Below are 27,524 nucleotides of genomic sequence, written 5' to 3'. Positions count from 1 at the left end.
ACCTAAAAGATTCATAAATGAATTTATGGCCTGAAACCCTTAAATTTTATTATGTATATATGACCAGTGAGTATTGGGCTAGGGGACTTGTAATCAGAATCACAAAAGACTCATCAAATAGTTTTAGTGGAGGGTTAATTATTAATGTAGAACAAGTAGTTAAAGAATTTTTGAAATAACTGGATGAGTAAAAGGTAAAGAAAAAGTCAAACTAAGAGTAAAAACATAACTTTACTGACAAGCTTGCAATCCTTCCAAATTTCATGTCAACCTTGTATATTCAAGGTTCTTCTAATATCTAGCCTTATGTAATAATTTCCGCGGCATACACAATACATTTGCACCTAGTTCATTCACTTTCAATTGTAACACGCAGATTTTTAAACGTTAAGTTAAGTTTTCATCCATTGACATTAATGAAATTGACAAAAATTGACATATGACCTATATTTTTCTTGTCAAACGTCTACCCTTTCACCAAAAAACTTATTTTGAACATTTCACTTCTAATTGTGTCCTAATGTTACAATGGGGAACACCATTACCAACCTCCTCATAAGTTTCAATTTTTTTTTTTCTTTATCGCTGCAGAGCTCATCATCAATAGATAAGCTTTCCACCTCGTTATCAAAGTTTTTTTTCATTAGAATTTTCATTCAACCCTATAGAAATTGAAGAGAAAAAAATGAACAAGTTTTTTAGTTGTTTATTCCATTACTGTGGTAGAAAGAAAAGACAAGAAAAGGTTTCTTATTTCTCTTCTATAAATATTCAAAATTTGATACTTAATACTCCATAGATAGTTTGAACTGTATAGAAACAATAATCAATTTTAACTCGAATGGTTTGTAGGGGAACCCTACCTTCTCTGATCCATTCGACACGTAAGTTAATTATAATACCATGTCTCATTAATATCAGATGAATGGAAAGATATTGTGATGACCGGGTGCACTACTCGTTCTATTTTTTCCTTCATTTAACCTTGGGTTTATTTTGTTGGAATGTCGGTTTGACTTGGAACCTTGTTTTCTTTGGGTTTGTTGCATTCAAAGGTTTTTCTCAAAATTCTAGTCCATGTATATTTCGGGTTTGATTTCACTTGTTTCGAAGAGTTCATGGTCGAGCTCAGAGTGTCTGGAATCAAGCCGAGGAAATTCGGGACTGAAGGACCAAGGCCGCACGTGCGGGAAATAGGAAAAATTTTGGGTTGCATTCTGCTTAAAAGGCAAGTGTGAATGGGAGGTGCGGAAGAGTGTCACACATACAGGGATTAGTGCCACACGTGCAAGAAACACGCTCTGCACGTACGGGGGCAAGTACCGCACATTGTAGATGCGCCCCGAGGGCCTCATGCTACAGTTCAGACTCAAATGTCACGGTTCTTAATCTGATCCCACAATGTGCGATGTGAGATTGATAAATCACCAAAGAGTCTAAATCCGACAAATCGTTTTGGAAAACTAATTTTTTGTAAAGAAGTGTCAAACATGGACTGCTTTGCCAGATACAGAGTCGCCACCTAAATATTTTATTTTGGGAGGAATTTAGGAAACCCTGACTCGTGCTTAAGGCCACGTATCCGTCATCACCAAAGTTGCCTCAGCTCGGGAACTTGGGTACGATTGGGGAAGGTCATGTAATGAGCACCCCCGCTCGCCCGATCAAAGATCAGCCACTACTAAACATGATAGCTTGTTTTTGAAAACATATGCGTTCTTATTCCGGTTATTAGCTAGAATTTACTATGTGATGCGCACAACACACAAGTATAGACTAGATCGCCTAAATTGGAACAAAACATCTCATGTTTGTTTGAAAATGGTTTGAATGTGCTACTCGCAAGTAGGCTAAGACGTGGATTTGCCACCCTCAAGTGGACTTAGAAAACATGATTTTGCCACCTCAAGTGGGCTTAAAACTCACATTTCGATGAATTGTTCCAATTCAAGTAATCCAACCTTCACCCATAGGCATTCAGGCAGTTATATCACATAAGCAAATAGCCTCATGGCAAGCATGCTATCCAGGCAACACTCACACATGCAGGGATGCTAAAGCATAAACGCTTACCTAGTACTCCGAGCCAAAACAGTAACCAGTTAGAAATCAATGCATGATCCTAACTATGTTTAGATGGCTAATGCAACACATGCAAAGTGCAACTAGAAATAGGCTCGGCTATTCTAAGATGGCATATGAGATGCAACTTGATAATCATGTATTCAAGTAGGAATTGAAATACAATGCAGTTAGTATGATGCGCTGAGTCCGGTGCATGCAATACGGATGAATGATGGAAACATGCAAGCATAAGGATGCTAATCGAAACATGCCCTAAGACTAACCATCGAAAGCAATTAAGTAAAAGGGAGAAACACGTGAGGTTGGAAGACATTCACACGCTCACGCACACTTATTACGAAATTCGCCCTCTCGACGGAGGGTCCGAATAAATAATACAAACCGAATAAATAATCAACTGCCCTAGCTAATTAAATATTACCAAACCCTTAACTAATTTAAACAAATTAATTAAGCTATGAAACTAAAGAGGCTACCGCAGCTCCGCCTCGGAATGATTGAATGATGCATGCTCGATCGCCTTGCTCGAAAACCCGTTGCCATGCCACATGTTGCCTCTGTTTGCACTGTTTTACACCTCTGAAAATTGCACAAGTCCCAAGGATGCTTCCGAACCACTTCCTGAGCACTGTAGGATGTCACCGGCCAAAATATAGGAACATCGGCCATGTGAAATTGGTTATCGACCATTTGTGAGGATCTCGGCCAACAATTTTTAGTCGATCGGCACTGAAGATGGCCGGCCGACCATATCTTTCTGCAGAATGCTGTTTTGCTGCAACAGAGGACAAACAGAGCATGGCAATGCATTTTCAAAGCAATATGTGCACAACCACCCTTCCCATCATGTCATGAACTCAAAGGAGTATGGTTCTCGACCCTCGGACCATCAATCGCGCATTTCAATGCAAGATGGCCAAAGGAGCCAAGTGTGCAAATCAATGTGGAATAAATGCAACAAAAACATATGAATGCCTAGAACTCTATCATGCTTGATCAAGAGTGTCGGCGACCGAGGATTGAGGCACGTTTCGTCACTTCAACTTCGAAACGTCCCTTGGTCCTCATGTTTGGTTTGACACCCCAAACCAAACACAATGCAATGCATGCAACCAAGTACAATGCAACATGGAAATGCAAGGCAATGTAACGTGAGCATGACAAATGCAATGCAATGCAACCTAACATGTGAACAACATAATATACAATAAGTATGCAATACGACTATGCAACCTAGATATGCAAACATACAATGTGATAGGCATGCAACAATGATACCAACAATAAGTATGCAACAACATGCAATGCGATAAGCATACAACAATACACAAACCGCATGATCCATGGATTTATACTGAAAATGGATAGGCCTCAGCCATACCAAAACAGTGGCCAAAGTGCCAAGAAATGGTGGAATGAAATGCAAAATGAGCATGCATGCCAAATGGCCTAAGAACTAGGCAACAATGTACAATCCTCAAACATTAGCAAGAAGTGACAAACATGATAATGTGGCAACAAGGTAAGCTCTGAAATCATGCAAGGAGTGGTGCCAAACCACTCAAACAAGTCAAGTAAAGCATGCAAGGAAGCTCAAAGCTTAAGGCTAGACAAGGTGCTTGTACTAAGGCCATATCAACCAAGCCCCAAAGGGCCAAGGTGACTGAAAACAGTCCTAAACCATGCTAAAAGGAGTCTAAAACATGCATGGACCAAAGCCAAAACAAGTCAACATGAAAGGCATAAGGCATGAGGCAAGTAAGGCCAATAAAAGGGTGTTACACTACACCTATTACAACCAAATATGGCATGACTTAGCCAATGAAAAACAGAGTTATGGCATGTCAAAATAAGCCCAAAAAATCCACTTAGATGGCATCCCAAAGGCCTAAGCATGGTGGCATGCACAATGACCTATTCTTAAGGCATAAAACACAAACTACCCAAAGCATGGAATAGGTGATAAATGCAAGTGTATGACCATGAAACATGGACTGAAATCACATTTCACATGATGCCAAATCACAAAAATACTTCAAGTAATACATGCTAATAGACTCAAGGCACAAAGCTTACAAGCTAGAATGAACAAAGGCTATACAAAACAATGTATGCATGACCAAGACAACACCAAACAGAGCTTAAACATGATAAAACATGACTAGAAGTTCCTTTGAGTTGAGCCAAAATATGCAAGCATGATGGTCCAAATGCATGATACATGTTAAGGCAAATGAGAGGATTGCAAGACAAGTGCATGATGCATGCAAGAGACCATTAAACCAACTTAAAACAGAGGGATAACATGGCAAAATAAGGCCTAATACATGCTGAAATAAAGTCAAAACATGCTAAGCAATCATGCTACCATTATGAGCCAATAATGCAAGCAAATGAGACACAAGGAGAGAGGGGTGTCCCTCTCCTATACAAGACTCTAAAACCACCTTTCCACCACTGAAAATCCTCTGGATTTCAATGGTAGAAAGGTCAAGCCAAAGTAAGAACAAAGGCCAAAAAGGATGACCCAAAATAATGCCAAACAAGGCCTAAGAGGGAGTAGACAACCCCCAACCCAAAAGAGACCTTAAACAATCATCTTAAGCATATAAAAATAGAACTTTTTTTAGTTTATAGTTAAGCTTGAAACAGTATGCAAATAGGTCTAAAAGCTTAAGCCAAAATGAGGAAACAAAAGGTTAGTTGTTCACCCTTGAAGAACACCTTCAAGAACACAAGTCCAGCCACTCCCTTGGATCAAAACCAACCCAAGAACTCTTAAACCAACTTCCTAGTGCCTCAGCAACCAAAAGAAGGTATTCTACTAGGTGCTCTAGTGCAAAAGTATGAACAAAAACACACTTTAAGGCACCAACACACACACAAATATAGGGAGAGAGCGAGAGAGAGAGAGAGAGAGAGATAGAAAGAGAGGGATATATGAACTCTGTATCTATTTTGCTGAACCTCTGAAAAGGGAGGGGAGGCTCCCCTCTTATAGGAAATCAAATTCAAAGCTTCTTAGAGAAGTTAAGCTTTGGTTCAAATCCCTCCATACACGTGTATGGAGGGGAGAGTCTGTGCTCACCAGCTGGCACAGCTGGCATGCACAATGCCTAAAAAAGGCAAAGAAAAGGCCTCGGCCAGAGAATATGGCCGATCGACCAAAATAAGTGTCGACCGACCAACAAAAGTGCCGACCGGCCAACATTTATGGTTGATGGCAAGGAAACAAGGCTGATGGCATCATGCCATAGCCGATGGGGTGTGGGATAGCCAACAAGCCACCCCCTTCCCTCAAAAGCTAAACCATAAGTGTTTGGTCCACAACCAAGCACAAAACAGACAAGTTGAGAGATCATAAGGCAAGACGCGTAGCCGAGGCCTTCGGGAACTCAAAATGAATACGAGCATGGATGATCATCGAGTGTTCAAACGATGACATCCAAGTCTTACGGACGGTCAAAAATGGGGTGTCTACACACATGCGGGACGGGCTGAGTCCGAAATTAAGCTTTTCTTCTTTCCTTGGGCTGTGTGTATCTCATTGTTTGCATGTCACTCTCTCTAAAAAGCCTTTTCTCTTCCTTCTCTCTATATTTCCTACATCAACACCCACTCAATCTTTGATTTCTCCAAATCCATAAACATTTTGACGTTAGTTCCTTGATTAAAGTTGGAGAGCTAAGCTAGAGCTTCATTGTGTACAGTGAAGATCAGGTTTCATCACCGTTGATCTTGGGGCCTTTTTCTCAATTTCCTTCAAACTTGAGGTAGGGATTTTTCTTGGAGTTATATATATATTTTTGCAAGCTTTGGTCAATTTCGGGATTTTCCTCGTTGTTTGATTTAAAAAATTTGTTTTTGGCTCAAGAAATTAGTGATTTTGAAAAAGCGGTTTATCTCTTGCTCTCTTCAAAAGATGTTCTTAAGAAGTTGAATCACATTGATTTGAGAATGATGTTTTGGTGAGATTATACCAAGAAATAAAGAAATCCATCGTTTGGGTGAAAAACCTAGAAATTTGGGGATTTTGGTGGATGTTGAGGAACTATGGATTTATTTGTGTTAAATAAATGTTCAAGTGGAAATTTCATGATATTGGATGCAAAATGTCAATTTTCTTAGTATATGTGAATTAGTGGGTTTTCTTTGGAATCTATTGTTTAAGTATATATGTACATAATCATGAAATAACAAAAGGTTGAGAATACATGAGACGTAGGATTGTTGCTACATTTTGATAGCTATATAAATACATATGTTATATATATGGAAATGTATTGGAAAGAAAAGTGGAAATTGTGATCACAAACGGAGAGTTTGTGAGAAAGTTTGTGAATGGTAGGACGATGCATCGTATGGATAAACACCTCATTACTCGATTGATCATTTCATTGCATGGATATTTGTTGCATGAACACCTTAAATACCTTACTAATTTTAAACATTGAATTTGGTATTTGAAACTTGCATTGAGAAAGAAATGTTGAGAAATGAAATTTATTGAAATGTTTTGGGGTAAATACGTTGGTAAGTTCGGATAGAAGGTGTAGATGGAATTGATTAAGTTAGCCTGAGTGTCCAGGGTGAAAGAACGAAAACACGCGCGGAGGAGGTACTACTTCCCTTCCGGTTAGCAACCGGTAAAGTAAGGTTTTTTGTAGTGCTAGTTATGCCTACTTGCAGACACCAATCTAGGGATTACCTGAGTCGTATTTACCGCTCCTTGTATTAAATTGATAAACTTTAAATTTGTTGAAGATATCATAATATCATTGAACATGATGGTTTTCAAAAGATGAGAAGAATGTTATTTTTTTTCAAAAGAGCATAGCATGACATACGCATTTCATTTCTTTGGACTTGTATAAAATGTATATACTTTATTAAGAATTCTCTACTGGGCTTTAAGCTCACCCCTATGGGATTTTCGTGCAGGAAAAGATGTGGTGATCTCGCTGAGTTAAGGGCATGGACATATTTTGTGGAGAGTAAACAACTCTTATTTTGTTGTGGTTTATTTTGCTAGCCAAGAGCTATAAATGTATGGGTTCGTGAAACCATATTTTGTGTAACCAAGTTTCAGCCTTGGAATATGTAAGCCCTTAAGGGCATTTTAATTATTTTTGGGACTTGATGTTCTACATGCTATAGATTCATGTATTTGATATCATTGAATGTATAATTCGCATGTGGGACTATTTTGTACAAACCTTGTCGATTAATGATGTAAAGGTTGGAGAGTTGCTATTGTTCTTTCATGAATGTTGGAATATTTTGGGGCGTTACAGATATATAGCAATTTAATAAGGCTGAATGTCATAAAAAAAATAACTAAAAAACGTAATTTTTATTTCAATTCATTCCCCTACAATATAAAAATTAAATTTAAATTACACATTAAAAAAAATCTATATAAAAATTTTAGATGCATAACTTTATTATCATTGAAGATGTCAAGTTAAGATGAAAGAAGATGTAACGCCCTCAAAATAATAACAACAAACCCATCAGATAAGACATGCATTCCTTTCATTCATTAGAATTCCAAGACATAAGTATTACATGTTTAACCTCATAACAAAATGCCCTACGGGCTTACAGCTTTCCAAGTTAACACTTGGTTACAACAAAGGGTTCTAACTCGTTTACACATTAAGCCCTTGGCTTGAAATCACATGTAATACATCAAAGTAAAGCGACAAAACTATGCCCGCCACAAGCCTCCCAGCTATGTCCTTGGAGGTGGCATGCTTCCTGTACCTGAAAATGATATTCCCATATAGGGTGAGCCACAGCCCAGTAGAAATACACTAAACCAACCATGGACAATGACTAAAACATTAGCAATTGATAGTTGGTCACCACTGATTCAATCACATAAATTACATAGTTATGTCAACGACTTACAAGTCCCAATTAATTTTCATTTTCCCTTTTTCAACAGATAAGCATGCTAGCTCTATCATCATTTCCACAGATATGTATAAAAACTATATCTCACATTCAGATAAGCATAAAAGCTATATCCACATTCTCAACAGATATGTATATCAACAGTATCCACAGATAAGCATACAAGCTGTATCCACACTCTACAACAGATATGTATATCAACAATATCCACAGATAAGCATACAAGCTGTATCCACACTTCACAACAGATATGTATATCAACAATATCCACAGATAAGCATACAAGCTGTATCCACACTTCACTTCACAAAGATAAGCATATGAGCTCTATCTTCACTTCTCAGACAAGCATATGAGCTCTGTCCACGGAGTACATCCCCTATCTCCTCCAAATACCTATCCGGTTTAGAGGTCCATCCCCTATCTTCCCCTAAACCGCGGAGTACATCCCCTATCTCCTCCTCTACACACAACGTATATAAACACATTGGTTCTATATACAATCACACAATACAAACAATTAATGTATTCTAGCAACTGTCAAGTTTCATAACACATTCCATTGATTAGTTCCAGTTTGCCTAATCAACATACATTGTCTACAACAATCTCGACTATCCCCCACCGATAGCCCCAAGCAGTTATTTCTAAAACAGAAAATAAATGCACAAATGGATATTCAATCAACATTTCATTTCCTCATTTCTCACCAATTAATTATCCCAATTAATTAAACAATGTAATTAGGTCATTTTCCATAATTACCATTTCAACCCTTAGGTCCCATTTTCATCAATGATTCAACAATCATTCCATTTTTCTATGCCAAACATGCATCTAGGTTTATTATGAATAAAACCCCAACTTTTGTAAAATTACACAAAAGCCCCAAACTTTCACAAAATTACCAAACCAAGCCCAACATCTCAAAATACCAAAATTTAAAGACAAAACCCATAGAGAGGAGTAGGTTATCCCTACCTCAAATTCGGAGTTCCAAAGGAGAAGACGACAAAACCCAACGTGCTCCAAAACCCGAGATTTTCAGATTAAAAAGAAGCCCTCGACGATCAACAAATTTTTTGTAAAGGCCAAATGTGAGTAAATCACTCCTACTAGATCAAAACCTAGAGAGAAGGTAGAGTCTAGAGTGAGAGGCTCAACAATGGTGATTTTGGAAAAGTAAGAGAGAGAAGATAAAGCAAAAAGTGATTTGAAAAGTCACAATTTCGGGACTTAAACCCAGTCTTCCGCTCGAGCTTAAAACACCCCGCTCGAGCGGCCACTCACAGACTTCCGCTCGAGCGGCCAACCTCCCGCTCGAGCGCCGAATGCACTCGCTCAGCACATTTGCAGAACCAGGCCTCCGCTCGAGCTCCCAACCCTACGCTCGAGCTCACAACACTGCACAACAAGATACTGGAAGGATGTAATCTACGCTCGAGCGCCAACACCTCCGCTCGAGCGTACAGGCCAAAAATCTGGGCAACTAGTTTTGGTTTCTAAACTCAACCAACCTGTAACAAACCCGCTCAACACATCCCATAACTCAAATACAAAGTAAGAAAGGATGTAAACAAGATAATAAACAACTACCAACAACCACGGACACATGTCCGGATCACTATACAACAAGGGTAAACCCGGGATCGCTATAACCTCCCCCCCTTAAAGAATTTCGTCCCCGAAATTAAGCACAAGTTTTCAAAACAAGTTTTCCTCCATTTTAAACAATGTTACATTTTAACATTCAACAATTCGACCCATTACCGGTCATCCCATCCCTTTAACAAGAGACATATCACAATATGTAAACAACATATGTACTTTCAACATGCATTAACATTATGCACTATCTTTCCAATTTCAACAATATATTCAACAGATATAATGTTACATTCAACTTCCATATGAGGCAAGTTCCAAAACATACTTCCAATAACCAAAACATTTTCAATGTTTCACAACTTAAGACATATATAAAAGCTCTTAAGTTCAACAAAATGTAGAATTTAAATACAAGATTACATATCAACAAACAAGTCCGGATATTTCTCTCGGACTTCCAACTCACGTTCCCAAGTGGCTTCCTCCACTCCGTGATGTTTCCACAAGACTTTCACCAAAGGAATGGTCTTGCCACGCAGGACCTGATCCCGCCTATCCAAGACCCGAACCGGTCTCTCCTCATACGAGGCATCCAACACATGTGATGGATCTGGCTCATACTTCCGAAGCATACTCACATGAAACACGTCATGTACCCCGGACAACTGCGGCGGTAAGGCTAACCGATAAGCAACCTCACCAATCCTCTCAAGGATCTCAAAAGGACCAATAAACCGAGGGGATAACTTCCCACTCTTCCCAAACCTCATCAGGCCTCGTCTAGGTGATATCTTCAGAAAGACATGATCACCTACCTCAAACGCCAAAGGCCTCCTCCTACGGTCGGCATAACTCTTTTGTCGACTCTGGGCTGTAACAAGCCTCCTACGGATAAGCTCAACTTTCTCCGTCGTCTCCCTAACCAACTCCGGACCCAACAAAGGTGCATCACCCACCTCGGCCCAACAAACTGGAGACCTACACGGTCGGCCATACAAGGCCTCAAACGGTGCCATACCGATGCTAGACTGAAAACTGTTGTTGTAGGCAAACTCTACCAATGGCAAGTGCCTCTCCCACGTCCCACTGAAGTCCAGGACACAACCCCGAAGCATATCCTCGAGGATCTGAATAGTACGCTCGGACTGCCCGTCAGTCTGAGGATGATAAGCCGTACTAAAGGTCAACTTAGTGCCCAAGGCACTCTGCAAACTCTGCCACAACCTGGCAGTAAAACGAGGATCTCTATCTGAGACAATCGTCACTGGGACCCCGTGCAATCGCACTACGTCCCGAATATACAAGTCGGCAAGATGATCTACCGAATCTCTCACGCGCATAGGAATAAAGTGCGCCGACTTAGTCAACCGGTCTACAACCACCCAAATAGCATCACTACCCCGCTGAGTCCTCGGAAGACCTACAACGAAGTCCATAGTGACATGCTCCCACTTCCACTCGGCAATAGGCAAGGGTTGCAACAAACCCGCTGGCCTCTGATGCTCGGCCTTCACCTGCTGGCAAGTAAGGCATTTCGATACGAAAACAGCCACATCTCTTTTCATACCCCGCCACCAAAACTGGCGACCCAAATCCTGATACATCTTAGTACCTCCCGGATGCACCGCAAGGCGCGAATGATGAAACTCTCGGAGTACTTCCTCTCGGCAAGACTCCGGTACAAACAAACGGTCTCGGTATCTCACACTCAGGTCGGGATACACCGTCAAACCCTTCTCAACTTTCCCACTGGAGATCTTCTCTCGGAGGGATTCTACCTCAAGGTCACCTCTCTGTGCCTCTAACACTCTAATCACAAGTGTAGGCTGCGCAACAACAGAAAACAAGGCCGCAGCCTCAACGGATTCGCCTAGTAGCAAATCAAACTCGCCAAGTGCTCCCAACATCACCCATTCCCGGATGGCTATACTAGCAACATCACTAATGGTCTTCCTACTAAGGGCATCGGCCACAACATTGGCCTTTCCCGGATGATAATGTAACTCAAAATCATAATCCTCGATGAACTCCATCCATCTCCTCTGCCTCAGATTCAAGTCTCTCTGTGTAAACAGATACTTCAAACTCTTATGATCCGAGAATACCTCGAACCTCTCACCATAAAGGTAGTGCCTCCAGATTTTCAAGGCAAAGATTACAGCTGCTAACTCTAGGTCATGTGTGGGGTAATTCTTCTCGTGTATTTTCAACTGACGTGAGCCATAAGCTACCACTTTCCCCTCTTGCATCAACACACAACCCAAACCCTCTCGTGAGGCATCACAATAAACCGCATAACCCAACCCTCTCTCCGGAATAATCAACACCGGAGCGGTGGTCAATCTAACTTTCAGTTCTTGAAACGACTTTTCACAAGTCTCACTCCACACAAACTTGACTCCTTTCCGAGTCAGTCTAGTCAACGGTGACGCTAACCTGGAGAAATCTTTCACAAACCGACGGTAATACCCAGCTAATCCCAGAAAACTGCGGATCTCAAACACACTCTTAGGCTGTGCCCAATCTTGCACTGCCTCAACCTTGGATGTATCAACAGACACCCCTTCCCCGGATACCACGTGGCCTAAGAATTTGACTTCCCCCAGCCAGAACTCACACTTCCCGAACTTGGCATACAGCCTATGAGCTCTAAGCAACTCAAGCACCACTCTCAAGTGTGCCTCATGCTCCTCCTCAGAAGACGAATATATAAGGATATCGTCCACAAAAACAACCACAAAGCGGTCTAAGAACTCCCGGAAAATCCGGTTCATCAAGTCCATAAAGACTGCCGGTGCATTGGTAAGCCCAAATGGCATCACCAGAAACTCATAATGGCCATACCGCGTACGGAATGCCGTCTTCGGAATATCTTCCTCCCTGACCCTCAACTGATGGTAACCCGATCTCAAGTCTATCTTAGAGAAACAACGGGAACCCTTCAACTGGTCAAACAAATCATCTATACGGGGCATAGGGTACTTATTCTTAACCGTAGCCCGATTCAACTTCCGGTAGTCTATACACAATCTCAAGGCACCATCTTTCTTTTTAACAAAGAGTGCCGGTGCTCCCCACGGTGAAACACTAGGGCGAACAAAGCCCTTATCTAGCAATTCCTGGAGCTGAACTTTCAACTCAACCAACTCTGCTGGAGCAAAACGGTAAGGTGCCATAGAAATCGGCGCCGTACCAGGCACTAAATCAATAGAGAACTCTATCTCTCGGTGAGGTGGCAAACTAACAAGATCTTCGGGAAAGACATCCGAATACTCACAAACCACCCTCGGTAATACAACCAGGGTCTCACCACTCTCACCACTCTCAACGCTAGCCAGTAGACTACTAAGCTCACTTCGCCCTCGCGAATCATACCCCGGTGGCAAAACACTACCAACCCGGTCTCCCAAGAAATGGAACCACTCCCCGCTCAAGGTACATAATGTAACCCTCTGGCGGTAGCAATCAATAACAGCCCGGTATGACGATAACCAGTCCATACCCAAAATAACATCAAAACCCTTCATGGGCATGACAACAAACGGAAAAGGAAGCCTATAATCGGCGACCTCTATATCACATCCTCTAACACCCTGTTTCAGAATCAACTCACCGCCCAAAGGCGATACCACACAAATAGGAGATGCTAACTGTGCTAACTCCAATTCCAAAACAGATGCAAATGCAGCAGATACAAAAGAATGAGATGCACCCGTGTCTATCAACACATTAGCAACCGAGTTGCAAAACAGAAAAGTACCTCTCACTACTGATGGAGCTGGTACTAAATCCTGCGCGGTAACAGCATACACGCGCCCCGTAGGCCCCTGGTCTACCTGCTCACCTCTCGGAGCAAAAGACTGCTGCACAGACTGGGATGACGAAGCTCCCGGATTGGCCCTCGAGGCCTGCACAGACTGAGCTGGCTGAAAACCCTGCGTCTGCCTAGAACCAGACGCTCCCGAAGTGGCACTCAACTGTGGGCAAAACCTCTTCATGTGCCCAGGTTGTCCACACTGATAACAAATCAAGAGCTGCCCCCTGCCCAAACTCTGACTCTGCGGTCTAGCTGAAGAAGAAGCAGCTTTCTGACCCCCACCCTTCTGCGGGCAAACAGAAACCTTGTGACCCAGCTGGCCACACTTGTAACAAGTGAATTCTCCCTGACTGCCTCTCCCCGAGCCTACACTAGGCACTGGAAAGGTCGATCTAGAGACTGCACCCTGAGACTGCTGAGGGTTAGAACCCCTCTGCCTCCTGCCATCACTCTGACTATCCTGGCTCCTCTTGGAGCCTCTCTGACCCTCATCCTCCTCCTGCATCATAAGCTCCATATGAGCTGCAGCATCCACTAGGTGTCTATACTCTCGAATATAAGACCCACCAATTCTCAACTTGAGGCCCCGCCTCAACTTCCGCTCAAACTCATAACAACGGCGTTCCTCAGACGCCACCAGTTCAGGTGCAAACCTGGACAGACTGGTAAAAGTAGCCTCAAACTCGGCCACTGACAAGCCCTGCTGATTAAGCCGGCTAAACTGATCCCTCAGCTTCTCCCTAGCTGCTGCTGATAAAAACCTCTCCTGAAAAGCATTCACAAACGCCTCCCAAGTACCACCAACACGAGCTTTCTCGTATTTCCACCATTGACCCGCATCTCCCTTCAGCTGGAAGGATGCCAAGGTCACTTTCAGTGCTCCGTCCTCGATGCCAAGCATCTCAAACGTCTTCGTTGTCTGTTCGAGCCATTCATCTGCCTTAAGCGGCTCTTTAGGATCCCCGATAAACTCATCCGGATTACACCGAAAGAACTCCCTCTTCAAGAAGGAAGGCCCTGTCTCAGCTGCCTGATTCCCAGCTCTAAGAATACCTAAAGCTCCTGCTATCTCTCTGGCCAAGGCACCCATAGCCTGCTGACCCACTGGCTCGGCCACATTGGCCTGCCCAACTCCCTCCTGCACTACCGGGATCTCACCCTGTAACGGTACTTCCTGCCTCGCAGGTCTACCACGCCTAGCACCTCTTCCTCGTCCTGACATCCTAATAAAGGCAACACAGAACGTTAGCACATTCATAGGTGTGCCGAAACTAATCACTCACGTCCTAATGCATGGACAACTGTAATTCACTCCATATAAGCACATAAACACATAAGCACTTACGAACTTCATTTCCGGATAATGATAGTCCCAAGACGTTACTAGAGTTCCGGTTAGAAACAGCATTGATCAAGTGCCTTTCCAACAAGACTCCCAGAAACTCAAGGATCCAATCAACATCCTAGAAATTAAATCCCATACCCACATAGTCACATAAGCATGTTAGCATTTAAGCACATAGCATATGATATTACATCTAAGTCTCTACCAAGCGAGACAAACCCATTGTGATACTAAATCACTTCCCACGTACCCAAAGTATTCGAACCCGGTACGCTCTGATACCAAGTTGTAACGCCCTCAAAATAATAACAACAAACCCATCAGATAAGACATGCATTCCTTTCATTCATTAGAATTCCAAGACATAAGTATTACATGTTTAACCTCATAACAAAATGCCCTACGGGCTTACAGCTTTCCAAGTTAACACTTGGTTACAACAAAGGGTTCTAACTCGTTTACACATTAAGCCCTTGGCTTGAAATCACATGTAATACATCAAAGTAAAGCGACAAAACTATGCCCGCCACAAGCCTCCCAGCTATGTCCTTGGAGGTGGCATGCTTCCTGTACCTGAAAATGATATTCCCATATAGGGTGAGCCACAGCCCAGTAGAAATACACTAAACCAACCATGGACAATGACTAAAACATTAGCAATTGATAGTTGGTCACCACTGATTCAATCACATAAATTACATAGTTATGTCAACGACTTACAAGTCCCAATTAATTTTCATTTTCCCTTTTTCAACAGATAAGCATGCTAGCTCTATCATCATTTCCACAGATATGTATAAAAACTATATCTCACATTCAGATAAGCATAAAAGCTATATCCACATTCTCAACAGATATGTATATCAACAGTATCCACAGATAAGCATACAAGCTGTATCCACACTCTACAACAGATATGTATATCAACAATATCCACAGATAAGCATACAAGCTGTATCCACACTTCACAACAGATATGTATATCAACAATATCCACAGATAAGCATACAAGCTGTATCCACACTTCACTTCACAAAGATAAGCATATGAGCTCTATCTTCACTTCTCAGACAAGCATATGAGCTCTGTCCACGGAGTACATCCCCTATCTCCTCCAAATACCTATCCGGTTTAGAGGTCCATCCCCTATCTTCCCCTAAACCGCGGAGTACATCCCCTATCTCCTCCTCTACACACAACGTATATAAACACATTGGTTCTATATACAATCACACAATACAAACAATTAATGTATTCTAGCAACTGTCAAGTTTCATAACACATTCCATTGATTAGTTCCAGTTTGCCTAATCAACATACATTGTCTACAACAATCTCGACTATCCCCCACCGATAGCCCCAAGCAGTTATTTCTAAAACAGAAAATAAATGCACAAATGGATATTCAATCAACATTTCATTTCCTCATTTCTCACCAATTAATTATCCCAATTAATTAAACAATGTAATTAGGTCATTTTCCATAATTACCATTTCAACCCTTAGGTCCCATTTTCATCAATGATTCAACAATCATTCCATTTTTCTATGCCAAACATGCATCTAGGTTTATTATGAATAAAACCCCAACTTTTGTAAAATTACACAAAAGCCCCAAACTTTCACAAAATTACCAAACCAAGCCCAACATCTCAAAATACCAAAATTTAAAGACAAAACCCATAGAGAGGAGTAGGTTATCCCTACCTCAAATTCGGAGTTCCAAAGGAGAAGACGACAAAACCCAACGTGCTCCAAAACCCGAGATTTTCAGATTAAAAAGAAGCCCTCGACGATCAACAAATTTTTTGTAAAGGCCAAATGTGAGTAAATCACTCCTACTAGATCAAAACCTAGAGAGAAGGTAGAGTCTAGAGTGAGAGGCTCAACAATGGTGATTTTGGAAAAGTAAGAGAGAGAAGATAAAGCAAAAAGTGATTTGAAAAGTCACAATTTCGGGACTTAAACCCAGTCTTCCGCTCGAGCTTAAAACACCCCGCTCGAGCGGCCACTCACAGACTTCCGCTCGAGCGGCCAACCTCCCGCTCGAGCGCCGAATGCACTCGCTCAGCACATTTGCAGAACCAGGCCTCCGCTCGAGCTCCCAACCCTACGCTCGAGCTCACAACACTGCACAACAAGATACTGGAAGGATGTAATCTACGCTCGAGCGCCAACACCTCCGCTCGAGCGTACAGGCCAAAAATCTGGGCAACTAGTTTTGGTTTCTAAACTCAACCAACCTGTAACAAACCCGCTCAACACATCCCATAACTCAAATACAAAGTAAGAAAGGATGTAAACAAGATAATAAACAACTACCAACAACCACGGACACATGTCCGGATCACTATACAACAAGGGTAAACCCGGGATCGCTATAGAAGACTTGCTTAAAACTTTTAGTCAAAATTTGTGAAGACTTTTATTAAAGTTAGTGACAAATCAAACGCATGTGGGGTCGGTTTTTAAATATTGAAAGACTCATGTCACAAAAATTTTAATTTTTGATACTTTTAATTAAATTCCAATTTTTTTATGACTCAGTCACGCATTTCTTTTTCCACATAATTGAATTTCGTTTACAAGAATCCCTCTAACCTTTTCAACAATCCAAATTTTTCCGCAAACAAAGACTTGTAATTACGGTCACTAAAATTCTTATTTGGCCCAATCAAAAAAAATATTAAAAATAAATTTGTTGGTTTCTTGCTTCTTCTTTATGTTAACAAATCAAAATCTAAGAAATCAATTTGATAATATTTTAATAATAATAATAATAATAATAATAATAATAATAATAATAATAATAATAGTGTTGTTTAGTACAATTTATTATAAATTAAAAACTAGTAATTTGAAAATAGAAGCCAAAATCAATCGTCATCCAAATTTTAGAAATTAAAATTTTTTTTTTTCAACTTATTTAAATTATTTCTTTCTAATAAATTATAAGAAAAAGCCGTACCAAACATAAGCAGAAGATGTACTAAATAGTCTGGCACATATAGTCTTCTAGAATAAAAAAAAACTATAAGCAGCTCAGATAGGCTGCACCAAATAAGTAAAAAAGAAATTTACCAAAAGCATCTTCAGCAGAAAAAAAAATTCACCTAAAAGTCAAAAAAATTCCAAAAAAAAAAAAAAAAAACAACAACAACAACAACAATAAAACATTTACCAAACCTCATCAATTTGTAACCATTCAATGCTTGTAGTCCAGTTTAATAAAAGTGTAATACGGGTTTCTATTTAATTTTATCGTTATGATGTGAGGATTACTAAAGACTTACTTAAGCCTTATAGTAGACTTCTAAATTAATTTTACTGAAAAATCAAACTTATAGAACAACATAATTTTATGGTTATCCAATCAAGATTATTAAAGATTAACTTAAAGCTTATAGATAATATCAAGGTAGACTCCTAAGTTGTATTAATAAAATCAAGTTAGTAATATTACTCAACAATTTATGACCAAAAAAAAATTCTAATTTGTGAAGCTTCCAATTAAATTCCAACATATTTCCACTAATTTGTGAAATGAAATCTAGATCAATACAAACAATATTCGAGGACCAAATCATCCACTAAATATGAGATGAAATTTCAAAGAACCAAGCGTTAGTTGAAAATTACAGGACTAAGACTAATACAGTGACAAAAGCTTTCAATTTTTCTTTTGGTTGCTTTACAATTATTAATTTTCGATTTGAATTTCCTCAAGTTAGTCGTCTAACTTAATAGAATAATTCGGGTTTGGTGCGTCCCCTTTGAGATTGATCATGATAATATATTCAAACCGCTCACTTTTGAAGATTCGTTGAATGCAAAATTCATTACAGTGATTGCACATCAATAGCTATATGTTTGAATAATATTTACATTATGATTATTCTTGAAATTATATTTGTCGTCTATTTTTTTAAGATAAATGTAATTCAAATATATAACTATTAACTACCACTGTCTAATTATTTTGATTTTTTATATGAATATTTACTCGATAAATTTTAAAAAATTAACAATTTAAATTATTGAGATTAACCCCAAAACGATCTCATTAAGCGCAACTACTCTCGCCAACTTGAGAGAATCCAACCTATAACTTTATTTATTATATTGGTTGAGAGGAGAGGATTTGCACCAATGAACGTCTTGTAAGAAACTTTCTTCTTCGATTCTCCCAGTACACATTTTTCCATCCCTTTCTTCAATAAAGATGTACAAAATTTTAAAGATTTTCACAAAATATAATGTTATATATATAATTTTTATTGAAAAATTTCATACGAAATAATATGTCATTTTTCAGTCCTTTGTTTCAAGCAAAAAACACCTAATGGTAATTTACAATTGCAAAAATATCATATTATATTATTTATTAGTTTTATTTATAAAAATTATGGTTTTGAATCATTTTTTGTTTTTAATAATATAGTTAAAGCTTATATAGTTTGTTATTTTTTGTTTGAAGAAGGCTCGATCCGTTAAGAAATCTGATCCAGAATATCATTTTGTGAATGTGTTATTATGGGTAATAATATTAAATCTATTAATTTTAGAAAATCAAAAAACCCTACGAAAATTAAATGGAAAATGAGGAATCACTCATGATGAGTAAGAATGATTTACTAGCACTTAAAATATCTAAAACCCTCATTAGTAAATTAAATTATTAATTATTTTATATACATTAGATTATTTCTTCATTTCACAATTTCTTAAAATAAAAATAATTTTATAAACCTTTTCTTACTACTAATCTAATCCAGCCTTTCATCGTTAAAAACAAACATGACATTATACATGTTAATCAAACAGGGCCTTAGTTATATATTTTACTTTGATGTTAGTTGTGTGTGTATATTAATATAATTAGGACAATCTAATAATTCCAAGTCCATAGTACTAGCTTCGGATTACCTATACCCATTTTTTGTACACATTTTCTGTCCCATTTATGATTTCAAGATTGACGACATGGTAGCCTAAAATGAACGAGACAGAAGATGGGTACAGGAGATCCGAAGCCCATTGTGCCGAAGAATCAACGCGAATTTTTTTATTTAGTCAAGCTTGCTATTGACATAAAGCACCAAATTAGAATAGTATTGTGAGTCCTTTATTTAGGCACTGTTTGGAAAATGGCCAAATCATTTATAAAAAACAATGAAAATAAAATATATATATTTTTAATTCATGTTTGGTTATGAATTTAAATATTAATTTGAAAAAGAAAACGAAAATGTGAGAACGTGGATAAAAAATTTAGCTTATATTTTATTTGTATTTCTCTTGTATTTGTCTTTCTTTTTTCAAATTCCTTTACAAATTCATGATTCAAATACAATTTTATTCATAATATAATGATGATTACATTTATTTACTAAAACTTATATATCACCTCAAATGTTAGCATTATATTATTAGTAATAAAAATGAGCCAATGTTGGGACTCATTACTTTTAATAATGCTTTGCTGAATACTAATTACATTTATTTACTAAAAAGTAATTCATCATCTTATATATTATCTTTATATTAGTAATAAAATTGACCAAGTGATGGAGTCCATTAAATTAATACAATGATAATATGTGAGACTATCGTTCTCAAAAAATAATAATAATAATAGGTCCTTTATTCAGGCACTGTTTGGGAAATGGCCAAATCATTTATAATAATAATAAAAAATCTTTTTAAATCATATTTGATTATGTATTTAAATAGTGATTTGAAAATGAAAATGAAAATGTGAGAAAGGGGATAAAAAATTTAGCTTATATTTTATTTATATTTCTCTTATATTTGCCTATCTTTTTTCAAATTACTTTACCAATTCATAATTCAAACACAAGTTTATTCATAATACAATGTTGATTACATTTATTTACTAAAAAATATATATCACCTCAAATGTTAACATTATATTGTTAGTGATAAAAATGAACAAGTGTTGGGACTCATTACTTCAATAATACTATGCTAAAAACAAATCACTGTATTTAGTTTCAATTTTCTAAATTTAATTTTTTTTAAATTGAATTTTTTATTTTTCGTATTTTTGTTTTTAGTGAATATTTTTAAAATTTTAAACATTTTTTTTTTTTACTTTTTTAGATGCACCTTACCTAGATGTATCTAAAAAAGTAAAATATTTGTAAAAAAATATTTCAAAAAATTTACAAATACACAAGAATACGAAAAATGTACTGAATTTATATATATATATATATATATATATTTATTTTTGTATTTTCGGTAGTTAGTGATTTTTTTAAAGATTTTTTTCACCAACATTATATTTTTTAAGTGTATTTATGTTAGGCATATCTAAAAATTTAAAAAATTATTTAAAATATAAAAAAATTTCAATGAAAACAAAAAAATATGGAAAACAAAAAATTTTAATTTTCTAAAAAGTGAATTCAGAATTCACAAACCAAACAAGCTGCATTACATTTATTTACTAAAAGTAATTTATCATCTTATATTTTATCTTTATATTAGTAATAAAATTGACCAAGTGATGGAATCCATTAAACTGATACAATGGTAACATGTGAGACTACACAATAACAATTTTCAGTTTATATTTTTTGATAATTGAATTATTTATTAAGTTATAAATAGGAGAGTGCATATAGAAGAAGCATCATATCCAATTCCCTCTCTACCACCCAATACTGGTGTAAGAATGGGTTTCTTACTATCTAATTATCAACTCACAATATGTATCCTATTTTCCCTAATTTTCTGCTTCTCTTCTTCTTCTGCACATCTTTGCCATAATGACGAGAGCACTGCTTTGCTCCAATTTAAGCAATCCTTTTCCTTCAATTGCTCTGCTTGCGATTGCCCTCGTTATCCTTCTGCTCCATTCACTGATAATTGGAAAGAGGGTACAGATTGTTGTGCATGGGATGGGGTCACATGTGATAACACCACTTCTCATGTCATTGGCCTCGACCTCAATTGTAACTGCCTATATGGTACCCTCCATCCAAACAGCAGCCTCTTCAATCTTGTTCACCTTCAACACCTCAACCTTTCTGAAAACAACTTCAATCACTCTCAAATTTTACCTTCATTTGGCCGTTTCACAAATTTGACCCGTCTTCACCTCCATTACTCCCATCTTTCTGGCCCAATACAATCATTAGAAGAAGAAGAAGTCTGGCAAGGGAATAACTTCTCCAATAGCATTTTCCACTTACAGAAATTGCAGGACCTGTCGTTAGCCTTAAACAGAGAACTCACAGGTAAACTTCCAAGTTTTATTAATGGAACTCTCCGGCACCTTAGGCACCTTAGGTCGTTGGGTCTCTCTGAAATAGATTTCACTGGAGAGCTACCTAATTCCATCGGCCAACTTGAGTACTTGGAGGTGCTACGCCTCGCTGCCTGCAATTTCTCTGGTACGATTCCGAGATCGCTTACAAACCTCACGCGATTAATTTCGCTTGATCTTGGAGGGAATAACTGGATCAATGGTCAATTCCCATCTTCAATCGGCCATCTTAAAAACTTGGAGAGGCTATACCTCCATGACTGCCATTTCTCAGGTACGATTCCGAGATCGCTTACGAACCTCACACGATTAAGTTTGCTTGATCTTGGAGGGAATAACTGGATCAATGGTCAATTCCCATCTTCAATCGGCCATCTCAAAAACTTGGAGGTGCTATACCTCGGTGGCTGCAATTTCTCTGGTGCGATTCCGAGATCGCTTACAAACCTCACGCGATTAATTTCGCTTGATCTTTCATACAACAATTTTGAAGGCCCAATTCCTCAACTTTTTTCCAACTTTTCGCAACTTTATTTGATAGATTTCTCATACAATCACCTAACAGGTCCCATTCCATCATCAATAACTGGCCTACCAAATCTACACGATCTATATTTAGGCAGTAACTCTATCAATGGGACAATACCTCCTTCCTTGTTTCATCTTGTGAACCTTACCTATCTGGATCTTTCGTCAAATAATTTAAGCGACACTGTTGAGCTGGACACGTTTGCAAAGCTTGAATATTTGGATTTTTTGGATCTTTCAAGCAGTGGTCTATCATTGACCACCACCAACTCCACTCCCTCCTCTTTCCGAAACATTATGACATTACGATTGTCGTCTTGCAACATAAGTAAAATTCCTGAGTTTTTGAAAACCCAAAACGAATTGTTGGACATGCTAGACCTTTCGAACAACCACCTAAATGAAGAACTCAATCCACTCTGCAATCTTCATTCTCTTAGATATCTTGATCTGTCCAATAACCAATTGGCCGGATTAATTCCTACCTGTTTGGGGAACTTCAATGGAAATTTAACCTCGTTAAATTTGCAAAGAAACAATTTCCATGGTAGCATCCCTCAAACATTTGGATATGCAAGCATGTTACAAGAACTTGACATTAGCCACAATGGATTGCAAGGGGTGCTTCCACGATCATTGGCAAATTGCACGAACCTAGAAATTTTGAATGTGGGTCATAATTTCATAGAAGATGCTTTTCCATTTTGGTTGGAGAACCTGCCCCAATTGAAGGTTATTGTCTTGCGAGATAATAAATTCCATGGTCCCATAGGACAACCAAGGAAGAGATTAGCCTTCACCAATTTACATATCATTGACATGTCTCACAATGACTTTACAGGTAATTTGCCGTCAAAATACTTTGAGAGCATGCATTCAATGATGATGGATGATGAAGACAAATCCGTCTTAAATTATATGGGCGATGGTCGTGGTAATTATTATTCAGTAACCATAATGAATAAAGGATTGGAAATGAAACTCGTAAGGATCATCACCATCTTAAAAGCTATTGATTTCTCGCACAACAAGTTTGATGGAAATATTCCAATATCCATTGGAAGCCTTAAAGCCCTCTGTGTCCTAAATTTTTCAAGTAATGGCCTCACAGGTCTCATTCCGATGTCCTTGGAGGATCTAACTAACCTTGAGTCCTTGGATCTATCCCAAAACAAACTCTCTGGAGAGATTCCTCAGCAGCTGACTAAGTTGACATTCCTTGCATTTCTTAATTTCTCACAAAACAATCTAATGGGGCTTATACCACGAGGTGGGCAATTTGAAACATTTCTAAGCACTTCATATGAGGGAAATCAAGGCTTGTGCGGGTTTCCATTGTCAAATAATTGCGGGAATGTCCAAATAGCAGAATCACCAACTTTACCATCCTCATTTAGCCACAATTTTAAGTTCAAATTTGATGGTTTTGGTTGGAAAGCTATGTTGATGGGATATGGGTGTGGAGTATTGCTTGGTTTGTTGATTGGAAGTTACATTATTCGAAGGAAAGAAGAATGGCTCGTAAGGATTTTTGGTGTAAAAATGCGTCAAAATGGGAAGAGATCAAAGAAGGTTCGGAAGAAGATAGCTCATACAAAGTCAATTATAAATTGTTCGTAGTAAATATATTGTGTATTCTAATAAATTGGAGAAAGCATTTGAAGGCTGCAATGCAAGGAAAAGCTATAGCGCAATTCCGTCACTGTGTCTTCTTTTGCCAATGCAAGTACTGTGGTTTGTAATCTCCAATGAACGGCAACATGTGGAAGAAACGTGTAATTTTTCTGTTTCATAGAGATGCAAATCTTATCTTATATACTCTGACTCACTAATAATATATATTGTTATATATATATATATATCTGTGTATGTGTGTGTATAATGCATAAAAATATAAATGGAAGTTAGTTTCTAATGCAAACAGGAAAAATTGCAACTTTTCCTTTTTTTAATCACAAGGCCACTCAAACTTCATACAAAACAACTTAAGTCTTGTATTACTTAACCATTAAATTGTTGTGGAACGCACTTGAAGTAAGGAGAAAATATATTATCAAAATGATTAGATTATGCCCTTGTGATCTTTGAAGTAGCACACTTCTTGATGATTTCTTTTGTTGATCAATAATTGGTTTGTTGTTTTTGTTTTGCATCTCTCTTCACTAATAGCCTTTTATGCTCCTTGGTTTTATCTGTAATTACTTATCAACTATGTTTTCAATTTGGCTTATAATATGCATATCCAAGTTGTATTCATTTTCATTTTTCTTGTCTTTTTTCTTTTCCCTTTCCTAAATGTTTACATTTTGGAACTTAGAAATTGTTAAGAAGGTAGTTAGTGTCATAAATTAATAGTTACCTAATCTTTTCCATTTTTTCTATCCTAGTGGACATGTTATCTTCAGCTTTAACATTATCAGCCACTGTGTACTTTCATTAATTGTGACAGCCCTTTGGCTGGCCAAGTCACCAATTAACTTTTTTTTAGGTAAATTATATCACTGGTATATCTAGGATGAGCAAAGTTTCAGTTTGGTCCTCATAATTTCAATTTAGACTTTATATTATGTTACAGTCTAATCCTTCTATCACATACTGTTGAAATTTTATACGTAAAACTACCACGTGCAACACACATGAGATTTTTAGCAATTTCAACACAAGAAAAGAAATTGAATAAACTATACCAATGGTCTCTATTGTTTCTTTTGAATTCCACTTTAATCTCTTTAGTTGTACACGAGTTATTTTTCCATCCAAAAAATAAAAGGCACATGACAAGTGGACAATATTGCAACAAAAATGAAAGTATGAGATTCAAATGTTCAAATTAAGACTATGGGGATTAAAGTGAAAATTAATTCGCTTAAACAACAGGGATTAATGGTGTAATTTACTTTCTTTCGTTGTCTTTCTATATCCACTAATACTCTATATATTTAACTCATTCAATTGGACTCTACCCTCACATAACACACCTTAACACATCCATGAGAGCACCAATTTACTCTCTAAATTAATAAGCACTTGACACACAAATTTAACATCTCTATTAGAGATGCTATAACAGAACTCTTGTGGAATACAATAGGAGTAGACATGTTAGTTGTGTCTATTTCATATAGTCTATAGACCACAAATTTGACTCAGGCATCCCATAATAGGTACCCAAGAGTTAAACAAGCTAACTTGTCCATCTTCCGACACAAATACAAATACGACACAATCCAATAATATGAGTATTAAACAAGTTAAGTTAGTATTAAACTTGTATAAAATGAAATTGATATAGATGTTTTACAAATAATTATTTACATATTTTAATGTTATTTCTACTAAATGGTACCATGACATTTTTGAATTACTTATGTAACTCCATCTAATTGATTAAAAAGTACGTAAAATAGGGATTTTAAGGCTTTTTTTTTTTTCTTAATTGAAGATAATTTTTTTTCCTACTATTTTAATCTAATAAAAATATATAATAATAGGATTTAATTTTGTAATTAAGCACCAAAAAAAAATGAATTGAAAGCAAATATTTTTATGAATAATTTCATCCAATAATTGGTCTTTACACTAAGTTTTTTAACTAATTAAGCTAAAAAAAAAATTTGATATGATATGTTAATAAGACATGAACTGAACACATACAAAAAATGACATGACTCAAAAAAACGAATTAATAAACATGTTAGTGTTGAAATAATTCTTATACACACCCGAAATGAAACCACACGAATACAACCTAACACGACATGACACCCACCGCTAGTTCATATAAAGAACTTGTCATTATAGGAAAAATCTATAATGTGCAACCCAAAAAAGTGTGCATGATTTATACCCTCTCTAATTATGATGATGAGATGTGCACAAAATTATAGCACAATGTTCTCAAAATATGATGTGATCTCATTCTGTCATAACTCCAATGACCCAATGAGTTACTCGGTGAGTCATAACTCGAGTGTGACTCAATATATTTAAGTTATAATTTTAAGCACAATACATCGTAACTTCAATCACATTGTTGCATCATGTGCACCTTCTAGGTGCCTAGCAGAGATTGATCCATAATTACATGTTCATACACTTGTTTTTAAGTTGTAAACGTTAAAGATCTATGGAAAATCTAGGATTTGCACCAATTGGTCATATGAACAAATAAATCAAACCAAACTAAACTTTGGGATAAATTTGATCAATTGTATAAATCATTTTTAAGCATTCAATTTCACTTTATACAATTCTTTCCTTTCTATTACATCTATTGCTGCGAAACTTCAAGTGCAAGTTGTAATTATGTGTGACGCAAGTGACTAGAGTGACAACCGCACACAAATTTACCCTGTACATCTTAGCATAAGTAACACTTATCAAACATGTTTCCCAACAATAAGGGGTAGAGGTGTGACATCGCAATAGAGAGAAGCTAAGAGGTTCAAGCAGCTGAGATGGTTAGGGTTCATAGGAAAGGGTAGTTGTGATGGCGAGGGCTTAGGTGAAAAGGGAAAGAGTTGAGACTGATAGAAGCAACAAGGTGGCAATCAGGTGCAACAATGGTAGGGATGACAGGAAATGATGGAAAGGACTAGGGTTGCGAGGATGGGTAGGAGAAGGCTTTGGGGGTAACAAGGGAGGGCATGGCAATGGTGGCTAGCAGGAAGTGCCAAGCAACCAAAGTCGAAATGGAAGAGAACAGAGAGGAAAGAACAAAAGGGAAGGATAGTTTAGTCAATTCAAGGGATAAATTCCATGCTTCATATTTTTTTCTTTCTTTCTTTCTTCCCAACCCTATTGCAATCAATATAAATTCCCCACTAAAATATACTTTGTTTTCCAAAGTCCCACTAAAATATAAAGGTAAAACGCCGTTCATTATCATATGACCTATTAGGTAATCAATCTATCTATTAAGATATGCA

General features: G+C 37.7%; 1 protein-coding gene across 1 annotated transcript; it reads left to right on the top strand.

Moving 5' to 3' along the window:
- The first annotated feature begins 21,440 nt into the window (after positions 1 to 21,440).
- Positions 21,441 to 24,408, top strand: LOC114303129 (receptor-like protein 7). The gene has a single exon (XM_082898905.1). It carries the CDS (start codon positions 21,475 to 21,477, stop codon positions 24,214 to 24,216), a length of 2,742 nt encoding a protein of 913 aa, XP_082755031.1. The 5' UTR covers positions 21,441 to 21,474; the 3' UTR covers positions 24,217 to 24,408.
- The last annotated feature ends 3,116 nt before the right edge of the window (positions 24,409 to 27,524 follow it).

Source organism: Camellia sinensis, chromosome 12, assembly GCF_055761805.1.
Source record: "Camellia sinensis isolate YWXY chromosome 12, ASM5576180v1, whole genome shotgun sequence".
In the NCBI taxonomy this organism is placed as follows: Eukaryota; Viridiplantae; Streptophyta; class Magnoliopsida; order Ericales; family Theaceae; genus Camellia; species Camellia sinensis.
This window is presented reverse-complemented; position numbering and strand designations above follow the sequence as displayed.

Bases quoted from the DNA above. Each gene is read 5' to 3' on its own strand.
- LOC114303129 (XM_082898905.1), top strand. From the start codon at position 21,475: ATGGGTTTCTTACTATCTAATTATCAACTCACAATATGTATCCTATTT.